The 24,820-nt window shown below is 35.3% G+C and overlaps 1 protein-coding gene and 1 non-coding gene across 6 annotated transcripts; both read right to left on the reverse strand.

The window, feature by feature from the left end:
* Uchl5 (ubiquitin C-terminal hydrolase L5) lies at positions 1-24,745 on the reverse strand. Of its 5 annotated transcripts, XR_007834439.1 has the most exons (12): positions 24,532-24,745; positions 18,404-18,467; positions 17,050-17,155; positions 13,917-14,042; positions 13,774-13,835; positions 13,434-13,564; positions 11,245-11,308; positions 7,995-8,097; positions 6,702-6,815; positions 4,607-4,705; positions 3,886-4,035; positions 1-256 (listed from the first exon to the last, which is right to left on the reverse strand). XR_007834439.1 is itself a non-coding variant. In XM_051183165.1 (11 exons), exons 1-11 carry the CDS (start codon positions 24,605-24,607, stop codon positions 212-214), a joined length of 990 nt encoding a protein of 329 aa, XP_051039122.1. In that variant the 5' UTR covers positions 24,608-24,744; the 3' UTR covers positions 1-211. The 5 variants fall into 5 exon arrangements, 4 of the variants coding, with proteins under 4 accessions (XP_051039122.1, XP_051039124.1, XP_051039126.1 ...); XM_051183165.1 differs by lacking the exon at positions 3,886-4,035 and having other exon boundaries at positions 24,532-24,744; XM_051183167.1 differs by lacking the exon at positions 3,886-4,035 and having other exon boundaries at positions 6,702-6,812; positions 24,532-24,743.
* LOC127221685 (small nucleolar RNA U109) lies at positions 22,954-23,087 on the reverse strand. The gene has a single exon (XR_007834480.1). It is a non-coding gene; the product is annotated as a small nucleolar RNA U109 (small nucleolar RNA).
* Positions 24,746-24,820: the final 75 nt, after the last annotated feature.

A 24,820-nucleotide genomic window follows, 5' to 3' on the forward strand; every position in this document is an offset into this window, starting at 1 on the left:
CACTTTTTATGCCACTTTTATTTAATATGCACTACATACACATGATGCAGGTAGGAAAAAATTCTTTGAATCCATGCACAAAAGACAAGACAGACTGGTACTATGCCAAACGTGCACTGAGTCAATTAGGCTGCTGTTCAAATTTCCTTAGTATTTAATGGTTTCCATGAAAATAAGTGCAGCATAGTGTACACAGGTCCAAATATCCTCTTCACTTAGTTTCCTGAGCTTTCTTTGCATTCTGTTTTTCTTTTGCCTAAAAATTAAAGACAACATATTACAAATTTCTCAAAGATTGTTTTACACCACATTAAAATAAAATGCATCCAATGGCATTCAAGGAACAAGGTTTATATACACTTCACACTACTAGAGATGTGTGGTAGACTGTAGCCCCAGCTATTGGGGAGGGTGACTGATACAAGAGACCAGCCTGGCAACATGGAAAGAATACATATAAATGCATAAATAAGCAAATAAACATTGAGATTTCTGAGTGTGTTCTGAGACAGAGAATACGCCAGCTTATAATTTGAGACTTGCAACAATTTTTATTGAATTCTAAAGTTATTTACCCTCAGTAGAGATGATCATCCTTGATTTACTACAGAAAATGAAATGTACTAATTGTAACAATTAAAATATACTCATTCTAGAAAGTCAAAATCAGTCTTAAGAATTCCTAAGGTATACACACTAAGTCTAAAATCTCTATACTTTTGTTACATTGAAGTAAATGAATTTAACAGTTTTAGTGAGCTTAATAAAATATCATCAAAAGAATATATATCAGTCGTATCAGTAAGTTTATTCGACCTAAATGTTGTTCCACATGATGTCATTTGACCTCATAATAACACAGTTTAAACAGTAATTCTTTAGTAGGTAAAGAAACCAAACTTCATAGACATTACCAAAGTTAACCAAAGCCACACACACAATTAACATAGTGAAGTTTCAAATGAGGTCAGTTTTCTTCAGCAGTGCTTTTCAATATATCTATGTACACACACACACACACACACACACACACACACACACACACACACACACCCACACACACACACACACCCACCCACCCCAACTGGGGCCCCTATTTAAATGTAGAATGATGATTTAGGAGTCCAAATGCCTGAGGTTCTACAACTCTAACAAAAAGTATCAGGTGTAGCCAATTCCTGCTGGTCTTTGAAAAGTAGCCAGTAAATTAGAATTCTGTATTATACAATTAAAAAATAGAATAATTAGAACAATTGTAACTTTTTATTACATATCAGGCAACTATTATGCAGCAGTATGAAAAACTCAGAGCTATGCACTAGACTTAAAGGATGTGGTGGCACAGGCCTATAATCTCAGCTACTTGGAAGGCTGAGATAGAACAGCTAGTTCAAGATTAAAAAAACAGCTGGGTAAAGCTCAGTGGTAGCGTGCTTACCAAGCCTGTGAGAAGCCCTCAGGTTTAATACCTGCACCAAAATGGAGGAGGGGCAAGACAAACCACACAAAACCAAGAGCAAATTAGTATAAAAAATATATATGCATAAATACATGCATTAATTACAGTCTAAACATTGAACAAAAAAGCAAAATTAGTTGCTATGTGAACACTTTTAATTAGTAGACATAATTTGAAATTTAATATGTATACCCTATCATATATAAAACTGCATCTTTTTAAATTTTGGCTTATTTATATTTGAGACAGTTTCACCTTGTAGCCTAAGATGGCTGGCTCTACAGCTCACAATACTCCTGCCTAGGCTTCCTAAGTGCTGAGATTACAGAAATGCAACACTATCCCCCTCCTATTTTCAAATAATGAAAATACAATTCAATTTTAGGCATAATGTGAAAATAAGTACTTGTTATTTTGCTTTTTGTCTCTGAATACAGTTTACAGAATATTTGCTAAAATGAACAAAATATTGTGATCACTGTTCTACTTTATTTAAGGGGCAGAAAAACATTAATGTTAGCTACTTATTATCAACTGATTCGAAATTCAATACTGTGAAATCATTTTGGATCCCTCTATCAGCTACATTCATGACTTTATATAATAGGTACTAGAAGTTTAAAAAGTTAGAATTGACAATGATTTAGAACTGTATACATATATGCTAAAAATACATATGCACACACATATATGCTGAAAAAAATTTAAAGGACTGTAAGTATATCTGAATAAACAAAAGATTCACAAATGAATTTTAATGTAGCTACTTTCCTATTTTAAGAAACCGAACTGGTATACGGTAGAATATTTTACAACTACTTTTAGGTTATTTCCTGAGCAGTTTTTATGCAATGTATGCAACTCTCATAACAAAATCATAAAATTTTAGTCTATGTCATTATGGTCATATGACCAAGAGAAAAATCAAAGTCTTCCACTTTGCTTATTATTCAATAAATGAAAAGATTTTTCCCCTATACTCTCACTATAGGCTATAACACAGCATCTCTGTTGGCATTTAGCACCACTACTTAAAGTGACACATCTTTTCTGTTTTGTCCCACCTACTCCATCTAACACTCTAGCAGCCATTTTTCCTTAAAGGGTGGCTGCAGGGGAGGGAGGAGTGACAGCCAACAAACTAAATCCCATTCATTACAAATCCAAATCCACTTCTAGATTCTATGGATAATTTTTCTTGAAAGTACTATGATGAACAAACATCATGAAAGCCTTTTACTGCATATAATCTTAAACTCTAATATTCATCTATTTCTTTTTAACATGTGTGTTTAATTAGTAGTTTCAATGTGGTATAATAATTTGTCTTTTTTCATAAAAGGATGATGAAAATACATTTGCATAACTTTTGCTGATAGTAATCAGATGATACTACTCAGCATATTATAATTATTTTACCCTTTCCCAAACCATGTTACAAGTTGGTTGAGTAAATTTATATATAACAAAATATCTAGAATGTAAGAGCAGCTACACAAATGAGATGAACAATTTAAAACAATTCAACCAAATGTTGAAACTGAATACCCTCAAAACCTAGCAGCTAGTACTGTGTTTGTAGAAAGAATACATACATTACTTATATAGTATTACAAATTAAAAATTTCTGAAATATAGGCAAACTAGACAGTTGATAACTACTTTCCTTAAAAAACATGCAAACAGAAAGATCAACAGAGCTGCTGTTAAACTAGTATTACATATTCACATACTGCCACCTTGTGTCCAAAATAATGTGAACTAAGTAACTATGGTTGTAATGCAAAGATGTCCTCAAAGCTCTCAATAAATAAATAAATAATGTGGGATATGCTGTCATGGAAAGAATTTTTTTTTAAAAAACAACAAAATTTTTCCTAATCAACACAAAAATACTATATTTAAAAACAAACTTTTATGCAAAATTTATATTGCATAAAGTGATAATTCGTCCATAGGTTCCCAAAGAGAAATTCTGTTCAGAATGACCTTAAACACTGAATCCACTTGCCTCCACCTCCAAGTACTAGAATTATAAGCATGTACCACCACACCTAACTCTACTTAGTATTTTCAAAACAGAAACAGTTCATGATGTTTCAAGGAACACAATATCTAGATACCCTGTTAACAATTCTGAGGACCACCAGGTCTTAATAGTTAGTAAAAACTTGAAAATAAGTTTCCCATCTTAGTGAGGAGCATAAACAGAAAGCCTATGTGGAAAAGAGAAGAGTTATCAGTCTTCTACAAGTTTGCATTTAAGGCTAACAAGTGGGTCGTATGTTTCAGGTAATAAGGTAAACACAAATATATTATGAATTCAAACCTCAGTATTATCTGAAATGTATAATATGAAATAATCTGGGACAAAATGTACACTTTTGCTTTGTACACTTTAAAATCAATAAGAAAAATATACCTACCATGTATTCTTGTCTTTAAATTAATGGTCCAAATTTTTATTTGCCTAGTAGTGTCTTCTCAAAGTGTTTCTCAAAATGTGGTACACAGATCAGTTGCATTAGAATCACTTGGGGAACTTATTAAAGATTCCTTCCCCTACGTGAGAATATCTGGGGAGGGGGCCAGGTAACATGTAATTTAAAGAGCATCCAGAGATGGTCATTTTCAGAAAAGCTGAGTTACAATATAAACTTACAAACAATTTAACTGTATTTCATTTATTCCATAAATATTGTACTAAGTGCCTAACACTGAAGAATAAATCAGAAGTTTCCACTTATTTATGTTAGTTATCCCACAGTGGAATGGATTCTAGAATCTACTTGCTAGCCAAATTATTCTTTTATCCCCCATCAATGTCCATTCTAGTTCTAAATTCTATGGTACCAATGCAAAATTTTACAAAATTAGCTAAGAAAAAAAATGCATAACTTCAGTTATTAACACTGAAAATTTGTTTTTGTTTTTAAGAAAGGAGTAATGTTTTAGTACAGAACAATCTGAGTTCTAGACATTAAGAATTATGGACTGCTAAAGTATTGGGAAAACTCTTTGTTTTTGTGTACTCCTCTTAGAATGCAAAACACTACGCAAAAGAGTAAAACTACAAAGCTTCAAGAAACTTTATCTCCATCCATGCCCCAAAACAACATGTTGGGGAGAATCTAATGAAGTGCGTACCTTTTCTACCAGTGGGATTAACTGCTGGTGCTCTGCTAAGGTCTTTAGCAATTCCATAATGAAAGGCAGGTAGTTGTGCTTCCTTCTGATATTTTCAATCTGAAAACAAAACACATTATCTGATTATAGTATCTTTTTGCATCCAACTTATAATCCTCTGTTCTCATAAACAGTATGAGATTTGAATCCTACTGATAATAAAGACTGTAAATTAAAACATGTAGCATCATTTGCTAGGCATAGCTGCTGTCCCTCAGCTTAGCAAGCGGGTTTTTATAAAGTCCATTCTAGACAATCTGCTACTGTAAGAAAAAAAAAGTCCATTCCAAGGATACTTATAAAAACAATCTTAAGATCTACAAGACAAATCTACGCCCCTGCTACTGTAACTACACAACTACTAAAGCCCAACCTAATGAGACCAGCTTTACTTCTTGAAGATCAACAAATTTTCTTGGGAATTGTTTATCAGTGAGGGGAGGGGAAAACAAAAGTCCATGCTTTATTAAAAAGCAGAATTATGTGCTTCTAGCCTCTAATGATCACTGCATTATACACTGCATTGAGATTTTCAATTTGACTGCTCCTTTCCCAAAGTTAAAGCTTCTACCATTTCTAAGTCATTGCAGTATTCCCGCATATAAATTTGAATTTATAATTTCTTTTAAACTAGGTGTGACTTGTTACAGGTTCTTACAATACATCATAGGTAGTTTATGCACCTTTTTAATATTATGTGACATGGAAAATAATGGCTAAAGCTACCATCTCTTACTTTTCTGTCCCCATAAAACTTGGCCCTTTTTTTCTGCTCAAAGTACTCTGGGAGCCTGCCCACTTCTCACCTTAAAAAATTTCTACTTGGATTCAGTTATGGTGTATTTATTTTTTTTAATCTTTAAAAGTCATTTGTTGGCTGATAAGTACAATGTGAGACTCAGCTGACACAAGTGAGCAAAAACAACAAAAATGCAATCCTTGCCGTCAAGCTTCACGTGAAGAAACATAACATACATAACCACAGGCATGCGGTCTCTAAGACCCTTCCTCTTTCCATCTTCAGCTTACTAAACAGACTGTAAGTGAAGGAGGATGGCAGAATTACATAAATGTTTGTGATAACTAACAAAATTAAATAAGGATTATTAAAAACCTAAGAATTTTAAAGCAAAAATCAAGAGACAAAAATTTCAAGACATAGTGATTTGGTTGAGCAATTAAAATGGGATATATAATAAGGAATAAAAAGACTAAGAAGAAAACTTCAATTGTCATTAATAGTACTGGCACATATGTATGAAAATGGTATAATGAGATCCATTATTTTGTATACTAACAAATAAATTTAAAAGTTTTTAAGTACTATTATTACTATTCATGAAACAAATAAGTAAAGTTCAGAGGAACCAAAATTTTTATACTAAAAAATACAATTTATGTATTAAGTGCAAAGCCTTTTTAATACTAAAAATATTAATATAAATTCACTTTGCATTAAAAAACAAAAAATGTACTTCTTAACCTGAAAAAGGTCTACAGTGAGCAGTCAGGCAAGCACCTAGAGCTTCTTAAACACAATTTTCAGCTAGTCTGTGGTGGCATGTATCTATAATCCCAGAACTTATGAAGACAGAGGCTGGATGATCACCACTGGCTCAAGCTAGCATACTCTATACACAGTTACAGGCCAGGCATGCCTACACAGACAGGGCTACATTTGAGGCTGTCTCCAAAAATATATATATAAATTAATTAACTTCTATAAAACTGACCCCAAGTACTGATCAGGCACTGTACAAGAAGAGCCTGAAACATGTCACACAGCACAGCACAGCAGTTCTCGAAGCCTATACACAAGAGGTCCTGGTTGTCCCCATCATCACAGGAAGAACAGTGGCACAGTGAACTGAAACATCTTACAGGGTAAAAATCTGTTCATAATAGCGTTTAAAAAGTGAAACTTTGTCAAATGCCAGGCATCTAATACATTATTCTAAAAACTCACCAATGATGAGAGGGAAGACAATTAATCACTGACCATAACTTCATCTCAAAATTTTCTAAACTGTTAAGCAGCCCATTCTTAAAAACATACCTTATATCTCTTTAACTTTTGTACTTCTTCTTCAATGAGCATCTGATTCCTGGCAACTTCTGACTGAATAGCACTTAAGACAGTACTACCCTGATCTGTATCCATGGGTTCCTCCTTAGTGAAAAGAAAAAGAAACAGTACCCTAATGACTGTGGCTAAAATCATTTAAATGATTATTTAAAGATTATTTTCAAATTTCAACCTAATGTTGGCAAAATATCAGCCCAATAAGGAAAAAAAAAAAAAAAAAAAACCAGGAAAAAAAGCCCTAAGTTAAATACACCTTCCATATTTCTATGTTCTATAACAATACATGACTTTTTCACATGCTGCCAATACTGTAGCATACTATATTGCTATTAAGTTACAAAATAAATCTGCTTAAACTGTCTTCAGATATGATCAAAAGTCTTTTAAAAGACTTTCTCTACTATTAGCTGTCCTTTCCAATCATATTTACAGCAGTAAAAAGGTAATCATTAAGATTAATAAAGATTACATGTATATTTATATACACCCAATTAACCCCTACAGAAATATATTCTTAATTATATAATAGCTAAAATAATTCAACATTAACATTTAGCTTCTGTTAAATCTTTAAGTTTATGTAAATTTAATTCTAGTGATGTTTTATGGTAAAGATTATAATCTTCACACTATATTAAAAAACTTAAGAAAAATAACAATTGGAAAGGCTAGCAATTAAAACAAAGTGGCTTAAATTCAGAATATTTTCCCCTAGTCTCTAAACACTTGATTAAATCTATTTTGAAAAAGAAAATCAAAGTAATTTTTCCCCTGAGAGAATACAATACCTATTGCTAAAATTTTATACTTAAAGACCACAGGGAATGCAAAGAAGGCTCAATGGGAGGGGGTGCTTCCCGTTTAAGCATGACCACCTGAGCTCACATACCAGCACCCCAAAAAAATAGGAATGATCACACACATGCCTATAACACCATTGCTGTAGGAGTGAGTCAAAGACAGGAAATTACTGGTCACTAGACAAGCTCCAAGTTTAGTAAGACAACTTGTCTAAAAAAAATAATGCAGTATGATAGAACAAGATACTACACATCCTCCTTTGGCTTCCACACATATCTCCCCCAGCAATCCTCCCAAATAAACACAATTGAGGATACATATTAAACTGAATTTCACCTTCATGGTATGTACAATAAATGTAATAAAGATTATAAAATCATTAGTATGAAAATACTTTATTGATATTATATATATATATACATACACACACATAAACATATATATGTATATGAGACCACAAACCTCTGCAAGTTGTCTTTGTAACTCAGCTATCTTCTGTTCATATATCATTTTTCTGTCAGATACAATGGCCATTAAATTAAATCGAATTTCACCTTCACTATACCTACAAAAAAAAAGTTTATAATGTAATAAAAAGTATAAAATCACTAGTATTAAAGTACTACTTTGTGATTATTACATAATAGGGTAAATGAAACTATCACTGGGCTATCAATAAAAATTGGCATTTTAATAAGGCTTTTTATATGAAGTATAATGCAGCAAAAGACTAATTGCATCAACTACAAATATTTTTAAATGTTCTATACTACTGTGATTTCCACTTAAGTCATCTGAAATAACATGTTTTCATCATTCCTCTTTATGTTGTAAGAGATAGGACAATTATTATTTAAAATTTCAGAGAAAAAAATTACACCAAAACTTTACATTTGTTAGATTCTACTAGTGATATTATGCAGTTTCTTCTAAGTCATGATGTACTTTCTATTGTTAATAAAAACTGCCATAAGATTATATTAGAAATTCTCTGTAACATATAAAGGACACTTAATCAAGATAACAACATACTATAAAAATATAAGCCCATATTTGCATTAGTTTACCTTTGAGGGTGTCTTATAATTCTGCTCATCAGAAAGAACATGGACCAATATAACTAATGCTTTGAATTACATGAAAATGTTTAAAAATTTCTAGATTTGTTAAAATTGAAGTTCCATAGTCCTAATCTTCTATCAAGTATAACTAAAATTTATGGAAATAATATATTAAAAGGAAAAAGAAACTGGAAAATTAAAGCCAGAGAGAAGGCAGACAAGCTAAGGAACACAAACTCTAGAATGACAAGACAGGGAATTCTGAGTTTTCTTTTTGCCTTACATATCCCAGACTTGAAGCAAAAACCCCTCCCCCACCTACACATGACAACAAGCACAGACAAAAAAAAGACCTAGTAAAAGTCTGCTCTCAAATCAAACAAGAAAAGCTGAAGGATGATGGGAAGACACAAGGCTTTTAGACTACAGTCCCCGTACCACATCCAAAAACAACAGCAGAAAGCTAAGACTTCCAGCCTCATTAAGTTGTAAGGAGATGCCTCGGTTAGTGAGGACAAACAGGTGAGGGGAAACCCAGGACTTTCATGTTTGCCGAGCGGTAATAAAAATACCCTTTTTCAGTATCAGAAGCCAGAACTGTCACTATCATCAAATAACAAAGAAGCCCCTCCCACTTGAGCACTAATATAGGCATGCAGAGAACACTAACAAGGAAGTCATACCTCCCCCAGCCACAGAGGATCACCAGAAGTCTTGCTGGTAGTCAGAGTTACCACTACTGCCCAGTAGTTAAGAGGGAACCTCTTTCTTCCTCAGGTGTCAAGAGAGGCCAGGTGGAAAATGTGAATTGCTGCTCCTATCTGACATTAATGAGGTAGCAATCCCAATTTACCCTGTCAGAGCAGTGTTGAGTTTTTAAAAATTGAAATAAGATCCAGAATCTCATTATAATCATCAAATGTCCAGGATCTTGTAGGTAACTATTCATCTGAAGACCATAAATAAACTCAACCTGAGTAAAAAGCCACTTCACAGGGAGGTGCCAGGCATCAGCACCTTCCGACAGAGACCTCCGGAGTCATCATGAAACCATTCAATTAGCAATCAGAACAACAAAATCTACACAATTTGAGAGAGTCAAATAGAAATTTTACAACTGATTTATATAATAACCAAGGCAAAAACCCCAATCCTAAATGGATGGGCTCAACAGCAGAATAGAGGGTAAGGCTAAAAGAATCAATAAATGGAGACAGAAAAACGTACCAAAATAAACTAACAGCCTGGGCTGGGTGTGGTGATGCATGCTTGTAATCCCAGCAGATGCAGACAAAACTATGAGACTGAGGTCAGCCTGGTCTACACAGTGAGTTCCAGGACAGACAGGGCTACATAAAAGACCTTTATTTAAAGAAAGGAAGGGTGGGACAGAGTTAGCAAGCAAGCAAGCAGCTGGGGAAGAACAAAAGCTCCAAGAGCCCATGGAACTAAATGAGCGGTCCAATTATTTGAGTGCTTGACTGCCAGGAAAAAGGGAATAGAGTGAATTTTAAACTTTCCAAGAGATGATGACTGAAGCCAAGTTTGGCAAAATATGTATACATAGGATGCAGAGGGAAAAAAAAATCAACAGAATGATGCAGGATAATCAAACCTCTGAAGAAAACTAAAGGTGAAGAGAAAAATCCTGAAAGCAGCATGAGGGAAAAAAAAAAAAAAAATCAGGAACCACAGCAGACAGAGTCCATGAGTCTGAAAAGACCATCAATAGCACATTGTTTTATTTTTTGTTTGAAAAGACCATCAATTACACATTGTTTTATTTTGCTGTTGTTGTTGTTGTTCTGGCTTTTGAGACAGAGTTTCTCTGTATACTACTGGCTGTCCGGGATCTCAACTCTGCAGATCAGGCTGTCCTTGAACTCAGAGAGATCCACCTGCCTCTGTCTCCTGAGTGCTGGGATTGAAGGCATGTACCAAAACCACCCAGATCAATTAAGCATTCTGTATCTCATAAAACTTCTCCCAAAATCAAACAGAAAAATTAAGATATCTCTAAGGAAGCTAAAGATGAAGAAAATTGAATATGCTAACAGGTAATGAAAAGCCAAAGGAAGCTTTCTAAACAGAACAAAAATGGTAATAGAAGGAATTCTGGAACATCAGCAAGACAGACAGGAGAAGTACAAACACAGCTCCATATGGTACATGCAACTTCTCTTTAAGTTTTCTAAACTGTTTCATGATGAAAGCAAAAAAATGCTACAAATGATGTTCTTCTAAAGTAAGCATAGAGGAGTTATGCATAGCCAAAGTATGTGAAAGAAGGAAAGATTTTCACATTCAGTCTTAACTGGTAAAATGCTGACACCACTAAAATATACACACACACAAGTGCAGAATTCTAAAAAATGTCTGAGTAACTGGAAGGAAATAAGAAAGTAGAAAAGCAAAAGATTTAACAAAAAAATCTGAAAACAGAATTAAACCACATGAATTATATTAATGAAGATCAATATGTTTACTTGCCATATGACTAAATAAAATTTCTAAAATACATTTTCTGAATGCATTGACTTAATTAGAGCAGGTTAGATGTTTAGCATACAACATTAAAGAATTAAAACTTTAATTTAAAAAAGAACCTTCAAAACCAGATTTATACATCAGTGACATTAGTGGAACATTACTTTTGTATCCTTTTCTCTATGACTGGTCTCACTGCACTAATCCAGTCATCTTGATTGCATACACCTAGAAGGAAATGTCAAACAGTTAAAACAAAAATAGAATAAAATATTAACATTCTCTCAAAGTTTTAGTCAACAATACTTAAGTAAATTAAGGACTTATACAAGTGTGTGTGTGTGTGTGTGTGTGTGTGTGTGTGTGTGTTTCAAAGGCCTCGGTATATAGTCTATTCTGTCCAAAAGCCATTCCAGAATTTGAACTACAGGTGTGAACCACCATATATCTTGTCAGTCTTTTTAGTGGAATTATGTTAAGCTTCAATTCTTACTTTCTGATAACAGAAAGAATATTATCATTTAACATTGTGCCATGCTATCTTTCAATAGACATGCTGGTAGACACTAACAATACTTGAGGAAGCAAGCAATAAATTAGGAAGATGGCTCACTTCAATATGCGAGCATGAGATAAAGATAACCACACTCAACGATAGTGTTTTCCTAACACACATGTAGCCCACAGTATGTGTATTCATATTCTCTCTTTCTCTCTGCCTCTCCCTCCATGCCTTCTTCCCCCTTCACACAAATTTTTAAATCATTTTTTTTTTAGGTTATCATGTTTTATAGATGGTAATCCACATGCTAATACAAAATAAGGACTTAATCTTTATAGTCTGACTCTTCAAAATGTAAAATAAAAAGTTTTAAGGAGTAATAGAGGGTAAAAAGACTAAAATATGTCATATGTGTATATATATATATATATAAATATCATAATGGATAAAGATTCCTTTTTATAATTACTATATGCTAGGAAAAACTAAAACAAAATTGAAAATCACCTATGATACAAGACCATTTAACCATGTTTTAATCCTTTTTCCCAGAAGTTACACCACAACCACTGGCTATACAATAAATATTGATAATTATAATTAATAAACAGTTGCTGACCTGAGAAGTCAACAGAACACATGCATGCAGAAATAAAATTAATTATGAAGCTAAGGAAAATCGTCTTCTATTAAACTATTGTAACAGAACAGAATAATAAATATTCTTAAATACAAACAAAACTCACTAGATAATTATTAGTTATAAGTGTGGAAAATGATCAAAAATTACAAAATTATAGGCAAGACAAACTTATTTAATTATCTGTTTCAGGAATGGAGAATGATCCTAGGTCATCACAGATGGTAGGTGAGGACTCTACGGCTTAGATGCATTTCTAGACCTAATAATTTTTTTTTAAAATGTATACAGTTTAATCAATACCATGTTTCAGATTCAAGTTAAGCAAACATTTTGCTGGATTGCAATCTAATACAACAAAAGAAGAAACTTAAAGAAGTCACAAAAAAGAATTATAATTCTTTTGGGAAGAGCTGGAGTAGTTGAGTGTTAAGAGTCCTTGCCTAGCACATACTGTATGGCACATGCTCTCGAGCTCCTTCCCTCTCTCTCTCTCTCTCTCTCTCTCTCTCTCTCTCTCTCTCACACACACACACACACACACACACACACACACAGAGAGAGAGAGAAATTTTTTAAGCTATTTTTTTTAGGTTATCATAAAAAGTACAGCTTTCTCATCATGGCATTTTTACACCTACACCTAACTACTCCTCACTTTGCTTCCATCTATTGCTTTCCCACCACCCTACCTGACACCTCCTATCCATTTCTGGATGATTCTTCTCTTTCCCCCATTTCTGCTTTCATGTCACACGTACTCCATGACCAACACCCTTAAAATCTTTTCATCTCCTCTCCTGTTCCCCACTGCAAAGCCAAGCATGATGTAATTTCCCGCTGTGATGCCAGCAGGAGACAGACAGAGACATAGGAGACTGAGACGCAAGGATCACAAATTCAAGGCCAGTTTACATAGACAGAAAGCCATGTCTCAAAATAAATTTACTTTTTTTAAATAAAAATAAATTATGTGAGCTACGTGTTGAAAAATCAAACTGCCTTAGAAAAAACTAAGCCCCAAATGAATAGTGTAAGTTCTTGCTATAGGAGCATATCATTTAATTTCACCAAGTACTCAAGACCATCGTATTATACTACCTCAAAGTAACTTTCACCCTCAAAATTTAAGAACTGTAGCTAACATAAAGGAAAATATAAAATCTTTTTCCCTTCTCCAATGTGAAATACCAAAACAGAAAGCAAATTACCTAAATCAATTGGTCCTTCTCTTAATCCGTCTAATTCATACAGCCTTCCATTAACTGGAACATAACTGACAAAGTGAAAAGCATCTTCTTCTTTGGCTGCTGTCTTTGTATCAAATTCAAACATCTGCTGTCTATAGAGAAGAAAAAGGAGTGAGAGCTAATACTACAAAAAACAAAACAGTACCTGAGAGAGGTAGAGGGATAGGGAGAAAGGAAGGAAGGATGGAAGGAGGGAGGGAGAGAGGGAGGGAGGGAGGGAGGGAAGGATTGAAGGAAGAAAGGAAGGAAGGAATTAAAACAGACAGACAGATGATAGACAAGACAGATGCAGATCTTTTACCTAGCAAAACTGTTGTGCACTTGTCGAATAACATCCGAGTTGCTCAATGCCAACCCTTTCATCTAAAATAAAATTGAATAGTAGCCTATTACAACAAGAACAATCACAAATACGTCCTTTTAAAATTAAAGAAGACTACTCACAGCTGCATCAAAACTTTGAGAAAATTCTTTAAATTCTGATAATGTCTCTCCTAAGTGGACATCTTGATGGGTACAGTTCAGTAACACACTTACGATGGCCTGAGTGGCACAAGCATTATTAATTACCTATAAAAATAGAAAAAGAATCCTGAGTTTGTTTTAAATATTTTTTTTTAAATCAACAAAACACCCCCCCCAAACAGAAGTAGTATTCAAATTCTATTTCACATGGCATTAGCATAGACATTTAGTTCCCACTCTAATCTTCTTTAAGAACTTGGTAAACTTCTTGAGTAGAAGATCTGAGAGAGTCAAAGACATTTAGTAATCATTAAGACTGAAAACAAGTCTAGGTAAAAGAGCAAGACAAACCAACCTAACCTAAAACAGCCAGCCAACTAGAACAAAAGAATCTGTTGTCATGGGGAATGAGAAGCTACAAAGATATGAACAACAGAAAACCAAATACAGAAGAAATAATTTTAATGGACATATCAGAGGTCATTTCTAAATCAAATTTTTATATTTTTATATAAATTTGAAAATTTGGACAGACTAAATAAAGCAAACAAAATGAAATTCATTATAAGATATAGAAAAAGTTTATATAAAGGAACTAATTAAGATGATATATTTAACTAAAGACCATTTTTGGTTGTATTAGTATGTATGGCTGTTGTTATGGGGTCATTTACTAACTAAAGCCATTATGAAAAATTAAGGCACATATCATTTATAAATAGTGGTTCAAAAACCTTAGGTAGACTAGACTACTACAGTGTTTAATTCAGTCATAAAGACAAACCACATTATGAGCAACTAGTCAGTGCAGGTATGGAAAGGTGATGAGAAAAACCCACCGACGTTAGCCATGGCAACCTATTACATGGGGAGTACTAAACATGATCATCCAAACAGACATATATTCTTAATAAATATTTTCTTAATAAAGACAGTGAATTAATGGCAATACTTCATTTTTTAAAAAATAACATTACAAAAAAGGCAGAGTCAATATACTAGAGTACTAAGTAATCCTTTCAAAGTCTCAAATGATTTTATTGTGGGTAAATAAAGACCAAAGGTTTAGAAAAAAAATACAACCCCTATTACTTGTGGGTGACACAATCGTTTAGATGGACATAGAGACTATTACAAGCATATTCTTGGAAAAGGGCAATAAAAGAGACCTATTATTAGATACTGGCACACATGAAGAAGCAAAGATATTAAGACGGGGACAAACACCAGTCAATGGATCTGAATCCAACCAATACATGAATCAACACAGACGTGGAACTTTGGGTACAACACAGACAGAACATAAAAAACAGGGAAAGAAATGTCTGACAAATTGAGTAAGGAAAAAGAATGGTAATCGACATGAAAACCATAAAGCTGGACCCCTTCCTCACACAACTACATCAAAACTCAGCTCCTGAAAACTGGACATACTCAGAGAAACACATAAAGAAAAATACAAGAATTTAACAGTAGCTATCTCTGAACTCTTTCATGTCAATATCATATTTTTTAAATGCTTACAACTTGTGTAACAGATACGTAGTCTACTTATTGGTTAAATGAGTCAAACTACTATAATTGGCTAGTCATGGTCAGTTTGGGATTATAAAGATATTTATGCTCATAATTATAATTCTACACTATTGGAAAGAAGAGCTGTTTTAAGTCAATAATAAAAGCATTTTTTTCCAGAAAGAACAAAGAAATTCTAACATCTCTTAAATATTTGAAAATCACAAGTTCAAGGAAAATAGAAAAAGACTAAAAATAACAAACAAACAGAGAAGAGAGAAAAACAGTTTACCAATGAGGAGACACAGCCTGATCTAACAGATAAGAATGGGAATAAATTATTTTGTACATGATTTGGGGATATCAGAAACAATCACAATTTTTAAACTAAATAATTTTTTGGCTTGAATTTCAAACACTGATCCAAATAATAAATTAAACTATTTTCTTTTTCAGTTTTTCCAAACAATGGGCCAGACTTAACTTTTTTGTGATTACTGTATAAACTAAGAGCAGTTCTCAAAGTGTGAACATGAATCTCTACGAAGATTGAAGATCATCCTGACAAAGCTCAATTACTTCTGTCATATTTCTAACAATGAAGTTTTTACCTTTTCCCCTGCTATTCCATTTGCTGGTGGCAATAAATAAATAAAATAAAAAGCCCAAACAGTAGCATTAAGCAGGTTAAAATTTTTAATAGCCTTTAATCCCAGCACTCAGGAGGTAGAGTCAGGCAAATGAATTCTAGGCCAGCCTAGCCTACAGATCAAGTTCCAGGCCAGCTAGGGCTCCAAAGAGAAACCTTATCTTGAAAACACAAACAAAAGTAAATGAAGCAGCTTCACTAAAAAATATCACTTACAAAGCAGTGAAAACTTATTATATAAATTTAATCTTACACTAGTGTTTACTATTTTGTGGAATAAAATACAAAACACAGATAACTTCTGCAGACCACAATACCAAGAAATGCTAACTGTTTGAGAAAAAGCACTTGTGTGAGTTTTCAGCTAAGTTGATGCCTTTATTCTGAAACATCATTTTTATATGAAAGAATAAGTGATTAACCAACATGATTTCAACCAAGAGTACCTGAAAAAAGTTTCCTTAAAATAAATATCAGTCTATGGTTTTAAGGAAATCTCACAGATGTTTATCACTGATTTGAACTTGCAAATAAATATTAGAATTTTATAAAACTGAACAAACCCTAAATTTAAAATTTCATGACATGATTTTCCTAATGTAGAGAATGATTTCAACAAATGTCACTTGCTACAATCCTCAGTTCAATCAAATCAATTATCTGAATGAGCTATATATAGTGAGCTTTCCAAATAAGTAACACTGCTACACAATCATATAGAATCAAAAATGACAAAGGGTAAAAGAATCTAAAGGAATTTAACAGAGCAAAAGGCCTATTTCACAAAGCAACTAACATTTTTGCTTTTTATTCTTGAGACAAGGTTTTTCTGTCAATAAATTTTAAATTTGTAAAGGGACCTCCACAACCAAAGAAATTACTAAAATAGATGCAAATACAGAGAGTCCCTTGGCTCTTGTAATTTTTCAGAGAATCTACAGACCATACCTGCTTGGCAAAAAATATTGTTTCAAGTCTGGAGTCCTGAACTACAGAGCCTGCAGGTTCTTCTCCTGGTTGCCACTTGAAAAGAAAAATTAATCCATGAACTGGCCTACAAAACAAAAAAACTAAATTAGCGACAAGAAAACCACATCACCAATATATTAAGTCACAGTCAGCTCTTTAACAAAGAAAATGCAAATTAATTAAGAGAATATGGAAAATTTTTAACCAAAACAGCCATTTATAGTCATTACAACATTGGCTTAAAAGCTAATAAAACTAAAACATAGATCATTTAGAACAGAATTATATAAAAAAAAATTTTCTCAAATCTGCAGACAATTCATTTTATTTTGCATCAACTCACTTTAAAAAATAGAAAAGTGAGTAGATGTGGTAGCACATGCCTACAAACCCAACACTTGGGAGTTCTGTAAGGGTGTCTATGTGAAAACAGCTACAGTACACGCTTCTGCGTGATTATTTAATTTATGTATAATCTTCAAACTACAGTCTGAGTGGCTACTCAGACATAATCAAATCACTCATTTTTAATGGAATTATAAGAAACATGATGTCATTATTTAAGATTTCTTATCTTTGACAGCTTCCTTATCCAAAACAAAAACACAAAACAAAAAAAACAAAACAAGTTTACTGTATTTTAAAATACAGTTCAAATGACATATCTTCATGTTGCCTGATTTCAAGCAGAATGGGTCTCTTATTTTGTCTCAAATCACTGCCTTTTTTATGAGGAAGATAAAAGCAGGAAAAACAAACTCATCTTTTCTTACTACTGAAGACAGTATAGGAGCTGTAAGTACCCATTTCCCCCTTTATTTTACTTTATAGGCTTTTTGTGACAGTCTCACTCTGTAGCCCAGTTACTATATAGCCAAGTTGGCCTCAATCTCCTGACAGTCCTCTGCCTTAGCCTCCTAAATTGAGATGACATATCTGGTTTCTCTTCAGATTGTATAAATGTTTTGCCTTTTACTAAACTGAGATTACAAAAAAAAAAAAAAAGTAGCAGTAGGTAAAGCCTATTTCTTGTTCCTGTTATAATGGCTCTAAGAACACTCCAAAATGAAAACTTATCTGGTCCTTCGTTTGAAGCTATAGTTAATGTTTTTCTTGTTTGTTTGTAGAGACAGAATCTTACTACATAGTCCAGGCTGGCCTGGCCTAGAGCTATCTATATATCCAAATAACCATCATTTGCTAGGATTAAAAAAAAAGAAAAAGAAAACCTAAAGGTACTCAGCCTATAATGCCTCAAGTAAAATGAACAAGCAAATCTGAATCTTTAAAAGTGTGCTGAAATGTAAGTAAATGTAACTAAAACTTCACTTACTTTAACTTTTCAAAATTCTCAGGCTCTAAGCTCCATATTTCTTCTACTTGGGCTCCTCGGCAACCTAAGACAAGAAATTATTTCCTTTAGAAAACAAATAACTTATTTTCTCCTTTACCAATGAATAAAATACTGACTAAGAGAAAGACACGTTCCAGGGCAACAAGACATGACAAATTAAAATGATAAAGCTACCACAAGTCCCAATGTCCCTTTCTTGTTTCCCAGTGACTTATTGTGAGAGCATAGTATTGAAGTTTCAAGTTTATTGGGATTAAATCAGCACCTTAGGATCTCTGCCTTTTATATATCTCAATACTTACCTGTTTACGTTTCTTACTGTCCTTAATTCTCATTTAAAATCATTTTATACGTTTTTCTTCTGTGAAAGAACAGTACTTCATTGTGACTTCCAATCTTTAGTTTTGACACATTCCAAGTATGTTTTCTACCAGCCTTGTTCCCTAACCCAAGCACAGTTTTCTAGGCCACTGGTTTCCAACCCTGGTTATTTTGCTCCCATGGGGATATACAACAATGTCTATAGCCCTTTTTTTTATTGTCACTAGTCTGGAAAGTTCAGGTGACTTATCACTGGCATCTGGTAGAAAAAGATACTGATAAACACTCTACATTACACAGGACACAAATTATCTGGCTGGGTAGTAGAAAAGCTAAGAAAAGAGGAAAATTTGAATATAGGAGTTCAAGGCAAGCCTGGGCAACAAACAAGGCCTACAGGATTATCTAACCAATAGTGTTAACTCCGATTAAGAAACCTCATTCTAGAAGAACCAAAGTAGTCATGTAGTAAGCACTCAGCTCCTAACTGCTAAATTTGAATCATGGCTCAATCGTTTAGTGTGTATGATCATTTTACCTCTATATCCTCATCCTTATACAACTGTTGAGGCACAAATGAGAGAATAAAGGACACATATTAAATATAGTACCTAACACTGAAGGCCACTGGATGTTAGTTAGCTAGTATTACAATATATAAAAATGACACCTACCAGTGTCTCCTGGGTATAAACTGTTTTGGATAGACTTTCTTTAACATCTACAGGATATGACTAATAGAATATTCAGGCTATTAAGTGGTCTGCCTGAATTCACCACAGTTACTACTAATTACAACCCACATTTGCCTGCAGTTGTCTGAAAATCTAACATTCCTGATTATTTTCAAGTGAATACTTCATTGGGGAAGACTTCAGACCTCCTATAACTTCCTTTAATGACTCTCTAACTGAATGGTAGAGTACATACACTCAGTCCCTAGCACAGAACCAAAGTGTAAGCTCAGATTCCTATCACCCCATGCCTCTTGATTCATTCTCAACTGCTGGATTTATGGGTCTGATACCACACCTGGCTGTCTTGAAGCTCAAACTTGAGAAAACAGACTTTCCCCATGCACATACAAAGCAAAAAATCAGTGTCTATTTTGTCTAAAGCAAAAAAGTTGTCCTGTTACACACAGAGGGAAAAATAGCAAACACAATGAACTTAATTCTAATATATATTAAATAAAAATTTGAGGAGAAGAATCAGACAGTAAAGTCCCTGCACACAAGCAGGAGGGCCTGAATTTCGATTGCCAGTTCCCACAAAAAGTCAGGGGGCAGGCTTCCATAACCCTAACCCTTGGGAGACAAGGAAGTAGCAAGAGACATGCAGATTGCTGGAGCTTATTAGCTGGACTTATTATTGGTCTAGCTAACAGATAAGATCCAGGTTCAATGAGAGAACCTATCTCAAAAAGTGGAGAGTAACTGAAGAAACTGCTAGCCTCCACAAACATGAATATATGCATACCACACATACACACACACACAAAGATGAGTGAATAATTTTCAAAGTTAGTGAACAACTAGTATTCAAATACTTTTCGTGTGCCATGCACAAGTAGAGAATGTGACAGATGTGAATAAACCATTGTAACACTCATCAGTCCTTTGATCCAATAGATAAGTACATACAAACCAAAGACCATGCAGGATACATATATATGAAGGATACATAAGACATTCTACAAATTCAGGACTAGACAGATCATTCATTACTACTGATATTTATGGTAGCATTTTCATGAGTAACTGAGCTAAATCTTATACTGTATGGATCATATGATCAGTCATCCAGACCAGAACACCCTTCTAAAGAGGTTCTAAAATTAAAATTACATTAAGTTTTGAAATATTTATGCACTAACATGTTGATACAGGTGGTTTTATAGAACTCTAAAACTCCAAATCTAATTTAAAAATTATTCTCATTTTCTTTTGCCTCCTTAGAGTTTCACTATTCAACTGAAGTTGATCTTGAACTTGTGATTCTCCTGCACCATCAGCCTCCCATGACTGGCCAAGAAAAAAAACTTTGTATAGTCTAAAGAATGATTTACAGTAGTCATACTTTTGGTTTTGAATGATTTTATTAAGTATATAGCAAGTCAAAGTAAATGAACAATTAGTAAATTACAGGTAGATAGCAAAACGTCAGGAAATTGGACTCAACTTCTCCAGTTAGTTTCTGCTGGATGCTGTGAATACTGGCATTTATTCTTTTACCTGGAAGGCTCACTGGAGGGGACACTCTGCTCTGCCCAGAATTCTCTGGGGCACTCCAGCTACCTCAAAGGGACTTCTCAATCGGCTGCTGAATGTTTTGATTACCTGATTTGATAATGCTTTGGGCTTTTAAGATTTATTTAATCATTTTATGTTTTGCTTGCATGTATGTATGTACACTGCGTGCACACCTGGCGTTTACAGAGGTCAGAATAGAGCCCTGCATCTCCTGGGAGTGACGTTATAGGCAGTTGTGAGCTGCCAGGTGGGTGCTAGGAATTGAATCCAGGTCCTCTGGAAGAGCAACTGTTTCAACTATTCAGTCAACTTAACTCTCCAGCCTATAATGATGCTTCTTCCTAACTTATTTATTTAATTTTGTCATCATATGTGTGCATATGCATGAGTTCAGGTGTCCTTGGGACCCACAAGGATCCCCTGGAGATGAAGTTACAAGCAGTTATGAGCATACCTGTTCTTAACTGAGCCATTGCTCCAGTCCCAATTTGATGCTTTCTCTCTCCATGTTTTGTTATGTGTTTCCTTAACTTTCATGTATTCCAAACCAAGACTATGGCTTTCAGGGATGATTCTCTAAACTATAGAGAACAATAATTTCCTTAAAATTCACACAGAACACTGTTTCCTATGAAAACGTTGGTGGTGTTCTCCCAAAAACAACTGCTATGCTATCTCCCAAATTGTTGATTCACAACAGTTTTTCATTCTCTTAACATCATCACTAAGTCTACCAAAAGCAGTGGAGATGACTCCAGCTTCCTCATCCCCACAAAAAAAAAAAAAAAAACACTCTCATAAGTTTCCCTCAACCCCATTCTCCCTTAGCCCATGGTATTACATATATGCCATGTGGCTGGTGATGTGAATAAGAACCTCTCTAAATTATTGACTAATACCCTGTAAAAGACTTGGTGATGTTTTGGGGATCCCAATAATTATAAGCAGTACTTATGGACCTCTCAAAACTACTTTTCTTGTGAGAAAGCCAAGTATTAACTTGTCTCTGCAGAATAAAGCAAAATACACAGGTGACTTAATCACAAGGAAACACCATGCTGAACCCAAGTAATTCATATCTGTGTTAAGAAATGGATCAGTGGTTATAGATGAGAAAACTGAAAACTACTCCAGACTTCTCTCATGGCAAAGACCTCTGTACTGAGCTACACCTGGGTCAACACAGTGAGCTGAAAGTATGAACACAGCAGGTACTACTCTAGTCAATGTTAGTGAGTTCATTTCAAAGAAATCTGCAATAGTATTCCTAACACAGACAGACGTTTCACTTTCAAACAAATTAACTTCCAGACCCTATTGTAAATACAAGAACCAGGCAGGAAAAAAGGTGGAAGTAACTGGAATAAAGTTAGGTGTTTTTCCTTTGAAGCAGCTGATGTATATAAACTACCTTCATTTAGCTTCTTACAAAGTCCTTCTACATTAGGAGCCAATCCATTAAAAACTATTGCTTTATTTTTAATATATACAAACACATCCCATATTATTACTCTAATACCTAACTTTATCTAAACTACTTTCAAATGCCAAGTCTTCTGTATGCATGAACTGATAACAGCGGCAGGTTATGGACTACATTAACTTCTTTTTATGGTGTGCATGGGCTGCAACGAGTGTGTGGGACTCAGAGGGCAGCTTTCCGGAAGGGTGAGCTCCTCCTATGCCTCCCTAGACTGCACGTGTTAATTTAAAAATAAACTTACATGGGCCACTATCTCTGAAAGTCAACTTTTTTAATGACACAGTTAAAAGATTCTGAAGATAAAATTTATCGATAAACCTGCAAATGCTTCAAATTCAGTAGTAATTAAAACTGATTTAATCTTAGTTTCTATTAAGCCTACTCTAATTGTTTTATTAGCCCCTATGATACTTTCCATCTCTTTCTTTCCTGCATTCAGTAAACCAGCAGTCCTGTTAATTATTTTTCTCTTTTTGTGTAGGAGAAATATACTACCACTCAACCTCTACTGTAAGGTTGACAGCCCTGAGAACTCCTCTTTTAATGTAGCATGTTCTGGATGTATTCCTGCTCCAAAGAGAATGAGGAGAGGTATTTCCACATGCAACTTGAAATTGAAATACTATGTAAATACTAACTCTACTTCCTCTGTAGCCCATGACTTCATATCAAGCCAATCACCCACAAACTTATCATCCTCAAGAAGATTCTCATCTTAGTCATCACAACTCTTAACACTGTAGGCATAACCAGTCTTAATCACAAACTAATTTTATTTTTATATTTTTGACCTTCAATCAAATATTTCTTGGATTAAGACCCCAGTGACTGTAGGGCAATCCAATTTAGACAATATGGTACACAATTTGGCATGGCTTTACCCTCCCAACCAAGATCTATACTCTTCCCGCCCAATTATTACACCATGTTTTAGTGACTTTGCTAGCTGCACCATAAACTATATTCTGATAACTGCACTTCACATAACAAAGTACATTCAGATTATGCTTCCTTTTGCTCAGCTCTTCCATTGAGTTATATGCTTAAAACACTTTCGGTATATTCTTAATGTAAGAACGCCTATTATTAACGTTTTAACTCAAGTTCTTCACAGCATTCACAGCAGCAAACCGGTTATTCACATTAAAATTTCCCAATCCTTAACTGTAGGTCCGAGGCACAGCTGAACATATGCTAGGTAATATTCCAAAATTCGGTCATGTCCAATAGATAAGATCTACATTCACGTTTGCTCTATCCCGGGTACAAATTTTAACAAAACAGTTAAAAACATTTGAGGAAAAAAGTTAAAATGGAAAAAAATAAAAAAGGCTGGGAACATGAGTAAAGTAAGGATAAAAATGTCCCATTGGTTGACTAGTACGGAAGGAAATAGCAGTCGGAAAGAAATGCAGAGGTAAGCATGTGGTCTCAAGGAGAGCGCACTACCTCAAGAGAACTCACTTCACCGGAAGCCAAAAAGGAGGGAGTAAAAGAACCAGGGAGAAGCAGCGTGCAGGCCCGCGTAGTCGGCATCTGTGGCGGTCCGGAAGAGGTGAGAGTTCTGCTTTGAGAAACTAGAATCTCGAGTTCCTGGGCGGCCGGGGCCTCGGACACCACCCTGGAAAACACACGCCCTGGACCCGCTGCTCCGCACGACCGACGGCCTGGGCGATGCACCTGACCACGCCGGGGGCAGGGAGGCTCCGCGGGGAAGGGGCAGTGGAAAGGGCAAGATAAGCACGTGGGAGGTGACGAGGGGGGAAGAGACAGGGAAGGAAGACGCTCAGTCAGTTCACGTCGAGTCCCAAGTCCGCAGAACACAGCAGTGCACAAGGCAGAGGGGATGCTCGCCCTCGTGGTGTGGCTCCCAAGCTCACTGCGGAGACGCGGCTGGCCCGGGCCGAGGACGCCGCCGCAGCCCTACTTTCCACGCACGCCGACTCCAGTCCCTCAAGTCACTTCTCCGACGCCGGGCGTCGGTGGCCACCTGGCCCAACGTGGACCTCCTCCCGGAACCCCCGGCCCAGGACGGTCCCCTTGGTGCTCACCGAATCCTTTAATGAGCTCGGTGAAGACCCCGGGGTCGCTTTCCATGAGACACCACTCCCCGGCATTGCTCGTCATGGCCCCGGCCACACACGCCGCCCCACTCCACTGCACCGCGCACTCTCCGGAGCCCCCGAGCACCAGCTGCCACCGGCCGCGCAGCTCAGCAAAACCCGCCGCCGAGCGTCAACCCCACGTCACCCCGCCTACTTCCCGACAGCCTCCGGGCGCCGTCACCTGCAGCGCGACGGAGCGCAGGAAGACGCTCTAGCCACCCAGGAGACGTCGAAA

Source organism: Phodopus roborovskii, unplaced genomic scaffold (genome assembly GCF_943737965.1).
Source record: "Phodopus roborovskii unplaced genomic scaffold, PHOROB, whole genome shotgun sequence".
NCBI lineage: Eukaryota > Metazoa > Chordata > Mammalia > Rodentia > Cricetidae > Phodopus > Phodopus roborovskii.